Source organism: Stegostoma tigrinum, chromosome 22 (assembly GCF_030684315.1).
Source record: "Stegostoma tigrinum isolate sSteTig4 chromosome 22, sSteTig4.hap1, whole genome shotgun sequence".
Lineage (NCBI taxonomy): Eukaryota > Metazoa > Chordata > Chondrichthyes > Orectolobiformes > Stegostomatidae > Stegostoma > Stegostoma tigrinum.
This window is the reverse complement of record NC_081375.1, coordinates 38,011,198-38,023,941: the sequence shown is the minus strand read 5'-3', so window position 1 is coordinate 38,023,941 and position 12,744 is coordinate 38,011,198. Positions and strand designations below refer to the sequence as shown.

The window sequence follows — 12,744 nt, the reverse complement described above, 5'->3', positions numbered from 1 at the left end:
GCAAACTGCATGAAATACCTCCGTAGAAGCTAGTATCCGATCACCGATGTAACCCTTTATTTACACGTGGAGAGCGATTGAGACTGATCCAGCTCTCTCTCTCTCACACACACACACACACACACACACACACACACACACACACAAGGTTAACACCCCAAATGATGGAACCCATATTCTATGTGGGCCACCTGGCTGACCTCGTTACACTGCCTTTAACTGGAAGGTAGGACCCCGCGCTGCAGACTCGGAGCGAGTCTTGAGTCCATGTGGGTGAACAGCAGGGCACTGGAGGTCATGGTGACCATTAAGACACAGCTGGCAGGACTGCTATCCAATAGCAGACAGTGACTTGCCTCTCAGAGCTCACAGCCCCAATCTGAGGGCAAACAGCATGATAGCCTTAGCAGCACCACCAGTGCAGCTGGCCATTGCTGACTTTGCAGGAGCAGAGTGCGCCTCTATTCTGAGGCACCTTCAAAAGCAAGATAAGCACAGTCTGTCTTTCCAATTTATTGACATTTCTGAACCAGTTCTTTTCTGCCTACTTCATACTTTAGTTTGTCAATTATTGCATTGTACAATGAACTCAAATTGGAGGATGTTTCATTTCAATCTGCGCTTTTATTGATTTTAAATCATGTTCTTTTCTTCACCAGTTAATAGAAGTGCAAGCAGAATATCACAGAAAGTCATTAGTGCTTTTACAGAACATATTGCCTCAAATTAAAGCACAACAAGGTAAGAATATTTTAATTTGTTTCTGTTTTCCTAGGTTGTTAATTAAAGTTCTCATGTTGTTATAGTTAGATGGTTCTCACAGTATTGTAGTGAGACCGTGAAATCTTTGGTAAAGCTTTCAGTTCTTTTTAAAATATGGAGTAATGGAGTGAAAAATACACAAATTAGTCATATTTGTTAAAAATCTGTGAACTTATTCATGAAATTTCATGCATATTGATGTGCTATGTTACCTTGTAAGCAAGGGCTACGTTAAATGCTGAAACACACCACTAAAGACAGGAAGAGAGATGTCTTAGATGTTTAGTGAACTTTGCTGGTCCATTTATGTTCCAATGTTCCTACTGGGTCAGTCTTAATGAAACGTGGCCTTGCTGGTTTCAACGTAAATTAGAGCCATAGGAACAGAAATGGGCCCCTCAAACCTATTCCACCATTCAGTGAGATTATGGCTGGTCTATGATTGAACTTCAAACATGTAGCTTTATCCCTTATAATTTCCCGCTTTTTGGCTAATACAAATCTATCAGGCGCAGTTTCAAAATTACCAATTGATGCAGCAAATTGCAAACCTTCTACCAACCTTTGTTTGAGGAAGAGCTTCAGAATTTCACACCAGCTCAAACGTTTTGACTGCGTTCCCTCATCTTTGACCCCCCCCCAACCAGCAGAATATCTCTATCTATCCAGCCTTTATCCCTTAAGAGTTTGAAACTTGTGATTAAGTCATGTCTTAACCTTCTAAATTTGGGCAATGCAGCCTTAATCTGTCCTTGTGTCTTAACCTTTTGAATCTGTGTATCATTCTATTACACTGCACAACCCCCACGCCAATGGGTGACTTGTCTTTTCTAAAATGAGGCAATGAGAACTGCCTGTGCTAGCACTGCAAAGTAGCCTTGTGTACTTGTATAAACATGAGGCTCAGCAGCAATGTAGATGCCTCTGTGTATTTTCTTTGGGAAGAGAATTTGAGAGAGATCCTAAGCCCAAAATAAGTAAGTTATTTTAGCAAAGAGTTTTACTTATGCCACATCTTTCTTTTACTCTCCCAAGTCCAGTATTTAGTTAGTTAGCTAAAGAACATGTAAATTAGTTACAGTAATATTTTCTGCATTTATTTCATTTAAACAATTGAAAATATTACCTGAAGTTAAGACTGTAAACGTATTGATCATACGAATAACAAGAAGGCTGCTGGTCATAAACTCAAGTGATGTCTTCACAAAATGCATTGGCCCTGATCTAATGCTGTCTGGATAGTCAAATACTGGCCATGCTCCCAACGATAGCATATGGACACCTGCAGAAGTCCTTGTGCAGTGACTATATAGGAATTGCCTGGGAAGTTGAAAATTTCAGCAGTCGTCACTTTACACCTTGAACCCTCCACAAAGTCTCCCAATCTGGGTTAGTGGGAGAACTCAGCAGAAGAGCTTGTTGGCCTCCAAATTTTTAAAGGCAAGCGAGTTTGTCAAATAGACTTAAAGTAGTCACAACTGAGGACATTTAGGCCTCAGAATTGTGAAAGATTCATGCCCACAGACTCCAGAAAGAATTGTGAAAATTTCTTCCCAGTCCATGGAGAAGAAACTGGAAAGGCTCAGTTTGTGGTAGGACTGTAATTTCTTTGGACTTGAGTCTCTGTGAGGGGGACATATTGGGAAACAGGTTGGAACTTTGTTTTGCAGCTTTTGCTCAGATCTTGCTAAACCGTTTTCTAAATTTATATCAGTAGGTTCATGTTCTTTTTCTTTTGTGGAATTAACTTATGCTTATTCTGGCACTGGGTGGCTCAGTGGTTAGCACTGTGGCCTCACAGTGCCATGGTCCCGGGTTCGATTCCAGCCTTGGGTGACTGTGTGGAGTTTGCATGTTCTGCCCATGTTCTGCACTGGTTTCCTCTTGGGTGATCTGGTTTCCTCCCACAGACCAAAGCTGTGCAGGTTGGATGTATGCTAAATTGCCCATAGTGTCTAGGGACGTGCAGAATGGGTAGGTTAGCCATGGGAAATGCAGGGATAGCGTACGCCTGGGAGGAATGGTCTTTGGCGGCATGGTGTGGACTTGCTGGGCTGAATAAGGCAGCTAGCACCCAATATAAAGGGGCATGTCTTGGATTCCCCTAACAACCCTTCATTACGAAGAAGGAATCTGGAAATAGTTATACTCTGTGTTTCTAAAGAGGCCCAGTTCGTAAGTACAAGCCAGAAATGCAGAGCTCCATCATATCATAGAGAGATATACGGAGACTGACATCTCCATGGGGATTGCAACTTAACCATGAAAGAATTAATAATTTACTTTGCAACATAATTCATACTTAACCAGGGTAGAGCTAAGGCCTTCAAGAAAAGAATGAGGGGAATGAAACTAATTCTTAAAAAATAAACATGGAAACAAAAACATAAATAAAGACAAAAATGCATTGCTTTCATTAATGTAATTATTCATCCATTTTAAAACAATTTGGAAAAATCTCAACTGTCATCTTCTTTCAAGAGGATTGTACTGCTGACTATGTCAATTAATAACCATGACTGTTCTTGGAAAGAGAAAAGGAACCTACTCTGATCCAAAATAAACACTGCTATGTAAAAGTTTACGTGGTTTAGTTTTCGGTTGAAAGAAAACGTGGTGGGTCAGAGTTCTAATCGGATCAATGTCAAATTAAAGACCCCCTCTGGGAGATGTTAAGTTAGATAGACAGCTCATCTATTTACTCATTAGGATGCATTCTGCAGAGCTTTTTGTAATGTCTGGAAATATTTTCATTTTTGCTTCCTGCTAAAGAGGCTTGGATAGAAAAACCTTCTTTTGGTAAACCGCTGGGAGAACACCTTACAATAAGTGGAAGGGAAATTGCGTTTCCTATTGAGGCCTGTGTGACAATGTTGCTGGAGTGCGGCATGCAGGAAGAGGTAACCTTTCTCTTTCTTTAACCTGTCAGCTCGGCTAACATCGCTCCTGCTGTTTCAGGGATAGATTGGTTTTGCTTTGGAAAGCACTTGTGGCACAACACTAACTATATACTTTATTGACCCATTTTTTGGGCTTTTCCCACTTCTAAGGATTAACAGAATCATTTGAAAATGAAAATTGCGTGACAGCAACACTGAATGTTTCCTGTCGTAAGAAAACTGCTCTTTGACCTGTTTATAATCATTGCTGGTCGTTTGGGACCGCCATCAGATTGAGATGGATTTTGCAGGGAAGTGATGGTGCTCACTGCTGATCTCAAGGAATGCTGTGCACAAAGTTTTAGCTGTCTCTGTGACATGGATTTCAACTTTTCTGACATTGGTGTGAATCTGACTGGGTCAGGTGGATGTAGTAGTGGTGGCACTGTACACATTGCGGTATTTACATATAAGATAACAAAGTGTGAGGCTGGATGAACACAGCAGGCCCAGCAGCATCTCAGGAGCACAAAAGCTGACGTTTCGGGCCTAGGCCCTTCATCAGAGAGGGGGATGGGGAGAGGGTTCTGGAATAAATAGGGAGAGAGGGGGAGGCGGACCAAAGATGGATAGAGGAGAAGATAGGTGGAGAGGATAGTATAGGTAGGGAGGTAGGGAGGGGATAGGTCAGTCCAGGGAGGTCGGACAGGTCAAGGGGGTGGGATGAGGTTAGTAGGTGGGAAATGGAGTTGAGGCTTGAGCTGGGAGGAGGGGATAGGTGAGAGGAAGAACAGGTTAAGGAGGCGGGGACGAGCTGGGCTGGTTTTGGGATGCACTGGGGGGAGGAGACTAGCTGGGCTGGTTTTGGGATGCAGTGGGGGGAGGGGACGAGCTGGGCTGGTTTTGGGATGCAGTGGGGGAAGGGGAGATGTTGAAGCTGGTGAAGTCTACATTGATACCATTGGGCTGCAGGATTGCCAAGCGGAGTGTTTACATAGAACTGACCGTGAAGTTAAGCACCTCTTATTCTTCACCATTAATTAAAATTTTCGGGTACTGAAGAAAATAGTTATTTAAGATAGAAGCTAAAGTAGTGATAAACTTTTAAAGAAACTAAAAACATGTGGAATTATTTTATCATAATAGAGATACTTTGACTCGGAAGAAAGTTGAAGTGTAGGACCTCAAAGGTAGTTAGATCAGGCTTACTACCAGCGCCACAAGCAAATCAGAGTAGAAACAGCAAGGTAACTAGGATGTACACATGGCTAAAAAGATGGTGTGAGGAGGAGGGTTTCAGATTTCTGGGGCATTGAGACCAGTTCTGAGGGAGGTGGCACCCTGTACAAACTGGATGGGTTAGACCTGGGCAGGAGCAGGACTGATATCCTTGGGGTGAGAGTTGGTGGAATGGTTGAGGAGGGTTTAAACTAGTGTAGCACGGGGATGGGAACCAGAGGAGTAGGGTAGTAGCTGCAAAAATTGAGGGAGAGGTAGAAACCAAGGCAATCATTATAAAGAGCAAGAACAGGCAGGGAAATGCTGCTGTAAGGAACAGGGGAAGTGGTCTGAAATGCATGTGTTTCAATGTGAGAAGTATAATAGGCAAGGTAGATTTCTTAAGAAGGGCCCCGTGCTGAAATGTCAACTTTCCTGTTCCTGTAATGCTGTCTGGCCTGCTGTGTTCCTCCAGCTACATTCTGTGTTGTTTCTGACTCCAGTGTCTGGAATTCTTGCTATCTCAATGTATGTGAGCTTAGAGCTTTGGTTCGTACTTGGGAATATGACGTTATCATCACTACATATACTTGGCTTAAAGAGGGTCAGGACTAGCAGCTGAACATCCCAGGTTTTAGATGTTTCAGGTGTGATAGAAAGGGAGGTAAAAGGGATGTGGGAGTTGCATTTTTGGCGAAGGAGTATCTCACAGGGAGGATACATCAGAGGACTTGTGCTGTGAGGCAATATGGGTTGAACTCAGGAATAGGAAAAGTGAAATCACAATCCTGGGTGTATACTACAGCCTCCCAACATCCAGCACGAGATAGAGAAGAGAAAATGGAGACAGATTTTGGAAAGACATAAAAACGGCTGCGTGGTTGTGGTGGGTGATTTTAACTTCCCCTGAATTTGTAAGGCAGAATTTGTAAGGACCATTCAGGAGGGATTCTTGACACAATATGTAAACAGTCCGACCTGGGAAGGGGTCATATTGGACCTGGTTTTGGGAAATGAGCCCAGCCAGGTGAGTGAAGTTTCAGTGGGGAGCATCTCAGGAGTAGTGACCATAATACCATGACTTTTATGATACGCATGGATAGGGGTAAGCAGTCCTAGGGTGCAGGTGTTAAAGTGGGGGAAAGTGAACTGCAATAATATTAGGCAGCATCTAGAGAATTTTGATTGGAGATGGCTGTGTGTGGGTACAGAATGAAGGATAGGTTTGGCAAGTCACGTGAATCTTGGATGACCAGGGACATTACGATCTTGGTTAGAAAGAAAAAGGAGGTATGCGTAAGGTCTAGGAGGATACAAACTGATAAAGCCCTTGAAGTAGGAAAGTAGGAAAGAACTTAAACAAGGAATTGAAAGCCATTAGCAAACAACGTTAAAGAGAATCTTAAGGCCTTTTATACTTATATAAAAAGCAAGAGGGTAGCCAGGGGAAGGGTTGGCTCACCCAAGGACAAAGGAGGGAATCTAAATGTGGAGGCAGAAGAGGTAGGTGAGGTCCTTGATGTATACTAGGGTAGAAAGACCCTAATGGGAGTTATCTACAGGCCCCCAAACAGTAGTCAGGATGTAGGGTGCAAGTTGAATCAAGAGTTGAAATTGGGCCGTCACAAAGTTATCACTACAGTTATTATGGGAGATTTCAACATGCGGGTAGACTGGGAGAATCAGGATGGTACTGAACCCAAAGAAAGGGAGTTTGTGGAGTGCCTTTGAGATGGATTCTTAGAATAGCTTGTACTGGAGCCTACCAGGGAGGAGGCAATTCTGGATCCAGTGTTGTGCAATGAACTGGATTTGATCACGGACCTCAAAGTAAAGGAGCCGTTAGGAAGTAGTGACCATAATATGATAAGTTTTAATCTGCAGTTTGAGAGGGAGAAGGGAGAATCGGAAGTGTCAGTATTGCAGTTGAATAAAGTGACCTATGGAGCTATGAGGGAGGAGCTGGCCAAAGTTCAATGGCACAATACCCTAGAAGGGATGGCGGTGGAACAACAATGGCAGGTATTTCTGGATATAATGCAGAAGGTGCAGGATCAGTTCATTCTAAAGAGGAAGAAAGATCCTAAGGGGAGGCAGGGGCGGCCGTGGCTGATGAGAGAAGTTAAGGACTGTTTAAAGATAAAAGAGAAGAAGTATAACATAGCAAAGATGAGCAGAAAGCCGGAGGACTGGGAAGCTTTTAAAGAGCAACAGCGGATAACTAAACAGGCAATACACAGAGAAAAATGAGCTATGAAGGAAAACTGTCCAAAAATATAAAGGAGGATAGTAAAAGCTTTTTTAGGGATGTGAAAAGAAAAAAAATGGTCTGCATCCCAGGGTACTTAAGGAGGTGGCTCTAGAAATCATGGACGCATTGGTAATCATTTTCCAATGTTCTATAGATTCAGGATCAGTTCCTGTGTATTGGAGTGTGGCAAATGTTGTCCCACTTTTCAAGAAAGGAGGGAGAGAGAAAACAGGAAATTATAGACCAGTTAGCCTGATGTCAGTGGTGGGAAAGATGCTGGAGTCAATTATAAAAGATGAAATTACAACTCATATGGATAGCGGTAACAGGATAGGTCAGAGTCAGCATGGATTTACGAAGGGGAAATCGTGCTTGACTAATCTTCTGGAATTTTTTGAGGATGTATCTATGAAGATGAACAAGGGAGAACCAGTGGATATAGTGTTCCTGGACTTTCAGAAAGACTTTGATAAAGTCCCTCATCGGAGATTGGTGAGCAAAATTAGGGCACATGGTATTGGGGGCAAAATACTGAGTTGGATTGAAAATTGGCTGGCTGACAGGAAGCAAAGTGTAGTGATAAACGGATCCCTTTCGGAATGGCAGGAAGTGACCAGTAGGGTACCACAAGGTTTGGTGCTGGGACCGCAGCTGTTTACGATATATATTTATGATATTGAAGAAGGCATTAAAAGTAATATTAGCAAATTTGCTAATGACACAAAGCTGGGTGGCAGTGTGAAATGTGAGGAGGATGTTCTAAGAATACAGAGTGACTTGGATGGGCTAGGTGAGTGGACAGATGCATGGCAGATGCAGTTTAATATGGATAAATGTATGGTTATCCACTTTGGTGGCAAGAACAGGAAGGCAGATTACTATCTGAATGGAGTCAAGTTAGGTAAAGGGGAAGCACAACGAGATCTAGATGTTCTTGTACATCAGTCACTGAAAGCAAGCATGCAGGTACAGCAGGCAGTGAAGAAAGCGAATGGCATGCTGGCCTACATAACAAGAGGAATTGAGTATAGAGCAAAGAGGCCCTTCTGCAGCTGTCCAGGGCCCTGGTGAGACCACACCTGGAGTATTGTATGCAGTTTTGGTCGCCAAATTTGAGGAAGGACATTCTTGCTATTGAGGGAGTGCAGCATAGGTTCTCAAGGTGAATTCCGGAATGGCGGGACTATCATATGTTGAAAGATTGGAGCGACAGGGCTTATATATGCTTGAGTTTAGAAGGATGAGAGGGGATCTGATTGAGACGTATAAGATTATTAAGGGATTGGACACTCTGGAAGCAGGAAGCATGTTTCCGCTGATGGGTGAGTCCAGAACCAGAGGACACAGTTTAAAAATAAGGGGTAGGCCATTTAGAACAGGGTTGAGGAGAAACTTCTTCACCCAGAGAGTGGTGGATACATGGAATGCTCTGCCCGAGAAGGCAGTGGAGGCCAAGTCTCTGAATACTTTCAAGAGGAGATGGAGAGAGCTCTTAAAGATAGTGGAATCCAGGGTTATAGGGATAAGGCAGGAACAGGATACTGATTGTGGATGAACAGCCATGATCATAATGAATGCTGGTGCTGGCTTGAAGGGCCGAATGGCCTACTCCAGCACCTATTGTCTATTGGCTTAGTTTATGTCAGTATTCCCTAAAGAGAAGGAATTTTTGGAGGATGATCTCAATGAAGGAAACATTGGGTTTCTATGCCAAATTGCTATTAAAAAGGAAGAGGTGTTGTCTGTCTTAAAAAGTATTAAGGTAGATAAGCCACTGGATCCTGAAGGGATCTGTCCCAGAATATTGAGGGAAGCAAAAGGACAAATTGCTGAAGCATTGACAGTCATCTTTGAATCCTCTTTGGCCAGAGGTGAGGTCCCAGAGGACTGGAGAGTAGCCAATGTTTTACCATCATTTAAGAAGGGTAGCAGGGATAATCCTGGAAATTACAAGCCTGTAAGTCTCATGTCAGTGGTAGGGAAATTAATGGAAAAGCTTATCAGAGATAAGATCTATACACATTTAGAAGCAAATAGACTTATTAGAGATAGATGGCATGGTTTTGTGCGGGGAATGTCATGCCTCATAACTTGACTGAGTTTTTTGAGGAGGTGGTGAAGATGATATATGCGGGAAAAGTGGTTGATGTGGTCGAAAATGACTTCAGTAAAGCCTTTGACAAGGTCCCACATGGCAGACTGGTACAAAAGGTGAAGTCACATGGTATCAGAAATGAGCTGGCAAAATGGATTCGGAACTGGCTAAGTCATAGGAGACAGAGGATTGTGGTAGAAGGATGCTTTTCAGAATGGAAGGTTGTGACCATTGGTGTTCCACAGGGATCAGTGGTGGCACCTCTCCTGTTCATGCTCTACACAAATGATTTGGAAGAAAAGTGTAGCTGGTCTAAGTTTGTGGACAAGACAAAGATTGGTGGAGTGCCGATGGTGAGGACAATCATCAGAGGATACAGCAGGATGTAGATTAGTTGGAGGCATGGGCAGAAAAATTGCAGATGGAGTTCAGTCTGGGCACATGTGAGGTGATGCATTTTGGAAGGTCAACTAAAATGGGAATTATACAGTGAATGGCAGAACCCTTAAGAGTATTGATATGCAGAGGAATCTGCCTGACCAGGTCCACAGATCATTGAAGGTGGCAGCGCAGGTAGATAAGGTAGGGAAAAAGGCTTGTGGCATGCTTGCCTTCACTTAAGGAGAACTGAGTAAAAGGATAGATAAGTTATGCTGCAGCTTTATAGGACTTTGTTAGCCACACTTGGAATGTTGTGCACAGTTCTGGTTACCACATTACCAGAAGCATGTGGATGCTTTGGACGGGGTACAGAAAAGATTATGAAGGGTCTAGACCCGAAACGTCAGCTTTTATGCTCCTGAGATGCTGCTTGGCCTGCTGTGTTCATCCAGCTCCACACTTTGTTATCTTGGATTCTCCAGCATCTGCAGTTCCCATTATCACAGAAAAGATTTACCAGGATTTTGCTTGGTATGGGGGATTTTAGCTATGAATAAAGGTTGGATAGACTGGGTTTGTTTTCACTGGAACACAAGAGGTTGAGGGGCATCCTGGTAGAGGTTTACAGGACTGTGAATGGCATGGATAGAGTGGAAAGTATGAGGCTTTTTCCCAGGGTGGAGTGATCAATTACTAGGGGAAACAAGTTCAAGGTCCGAGGAGGGAAGTTTAAAAAAGATGTGCAAGGTAGATTTTTCACACCAAGGGTGGTGAGAGCCTGGAACATGTTGCCAGAGAACATGGTGGAAGCAGACATAGTCGCAGCATTCAAGATGCACTCAGACGAATACATAAATGGAAGGGAATAGAGAGATACAGATTCTGTAAGTGAAGGTAGTTTTAGGATGGAAGGGCAATATGTGGCAGCACAGGCTTGGAGGGCCGAAGGGCCTGTTCCTGTGCTGTATTGTTCTTTGTTATTGTTCTTTGACATTCCACAAATATATGATCATCATTTCAGGTTGATGCATTATGTTAAGGATGAACTTGATATATTGCATACATTTGTTTCAACAAGGATGAACTTTTTCAGGGGTTTTTACAATGAGACTAAAAGTGTAAGCGTGTTAAGTTCCCATTAATTGCAGTTTGATGGTTCCTCCAACAGCACATCCTCTGGAGAATTGGTAGTATTACTGCCAGCAACTTTGGAATTTCCAAATATAACATATAATGCCTGTCCAACTGCTCTTCTCTCTCTTTAGGGTCTATCCTATTGTTTACGCCCTACCCCATCACCCCCCACTATTTTCTGCCTATAAGCTGACGTTTTCCCAGCCACCATCAGTTCTTGAGGAAGGGTCACCACACCCGAAGTGTTAACTCTGTTTTTTCCTTCACAAATGCTGCCAGATCTGCTGAGCTTTTCCAGCAACTTTGTTTCTATTCCTGATTTACAGCATTCGCAGTTCTTGTGGTTGTTATTTGGAATTTCCATTTCATTCTGCAACATGTGCAGACTTTAGAGGTCAACATCAGTTTCAATGGACCAACGACTGTAACAGCTGACAGGTGTGCCATTGCTTTCCCCACAACATCAAAGACAAGAGCCTTTTTTAACTTGATAGAAGGAGAAGTAATTGGTTTGGTGTAAATTTTTCTGCATCCTTATTCTAAACCACTGGCATAAGAGTACTCAAGTAAAGGGTAGACAGAGAACTGCAGAAGGTAGTTTTTTGCCTCTTCTCCCAGTAGAATCTTTGGACAGCAGAGGAACTGTCTGGAATTGAGGAAAATGCTTTGTTTTAAATGGGGAGGATGTAAAATAAGGTCCTTGAATTTCACATGTGAAATATGAATATGTATCTGTGATCAGTTCCTTATATGGCAATGGCATATAATGAATCAAGTACTCAGCTTTCAAATTGAATCACATTGATTCACTGTGCAACGTCAAGTCTATTCTCAAAGAATACTGTCACATTGCAGACTTAACGTTCACAGGCGCAGAGCGCACTAGTTGCAGATTAAGTATTTTTTCATATAAATGATTCAGTAAAATTATTCTTCCTGCACACCAGATATAATCTTTGTCTTGTATACTTAATATAAAATAGATAATGGTTGCTTGTGTATATTGCTTACATAACTGAGAGCTCACACCCTGATACTATTCTCCAACTGTGCTTATGCTTTCAGTTTGAGTAAAATATAATGGCTCATGGTTAACTTGTTTCTCAAGCACGTTAACTTGACAAGGGAATCATTGCTAGAAGTAGTGTTTTTGACTATCAAAAATGAAAGTGACCCTTTGTGCCTGTTATTGAGATGGTTAGATATTATTCTTCACCAATGGTGCTGACCAGAGTTTCTTCCCCAGGGTCTCTTCAGAGTAGCTGCTTCTGCCTCCAAACTTAAAAAGCTGAAAGCTTCTCTTGACTGTGGTGTGCTGGACGTGCAGGAATATTCTGTTGATCCTCATGCTGTAGCAGGTACGGTGCACAGCATGAATTGATGTGATTTTGAAAGGTGTCATTGTAAGATTGCCTTAATTGATTCATGTTCATTATTACACTGATAGGATTTAAATATGGTTTAGGTGTTCTATGACATCGACCAATCCTTTTGGACAGATTCATTCTTGATTATATTTGATTAGAGACAGAAAAACCGCAGATGCTGGAATCCAAGGTAGAGAAACAGGAGGCTGGAGGAGTGCAGCAAGCAAGGCAGCATCTGGAGGAAGGGAGAGATCAACGTTTTGGGAATTACTCATCTTCAGTCCTGAAAAATAGTCCTGACCCAAAATGTCAACTTTCCTGCTCCTCTGATGCTGCCTAGCCTACTGTGTTCCTCCAGCTCCACGCTGTGTTGTCTCTGATTCCAGCATCTGCAGTTCTTGTTATCTCTGAGCAATTTTAACCTCAGACAAGGTTTAGCCTGATCTGTGCTACTTCAGATTGTGGCTGGGATTTGCAGTGGTAGGGTATGCATCCAGAAAGGAATTAAACCAGTCTTTTCAAGAAAGTGTGATTTAAATTTGGGGTATAATCATTTAATAATTCATTTTTCCGTCACATTAAATTCTGTAGATACATATTGTATGTAGTTCTTTGAAATGTCTTGGTTTAGCAGTTTATAATGCTAGTTTTTAAAAT

The 12,744-nt window shown here is 42.5% G+C and overlaps 1 protein-coding gene across 13 annotated transcripts in view; it reads left to right on the top strand.

The window, feature by feature from the left end:
- LOC125463603 (rho GTPase-activating protein 44-like) overlaps positions 1–12,744 on the top strand; it is a 306,257-nt gene that overhangs the window by 242,173 nt on the left and 51,340 nt on the right. For all 13 annotated transcript variants that reach the window (XM_048555074.2, XM_059653787.1, XM_048555070.2 and 10 more), the window contains 3 exons: positions 660–741; positions 3,535–3,662; positions 11,967–12,078. In XM_048555074.2, coding sequence (XP_048411031.1) covers positions 660–741; positions 3,535–3,662; positions 11,967–12,078 — 322 coding nt within the window. The remainder of the gene's footprint in view (positions 1–659; positions 742–3,534; positions 3,663–11,966; positions 12,079–12,744) is intronic.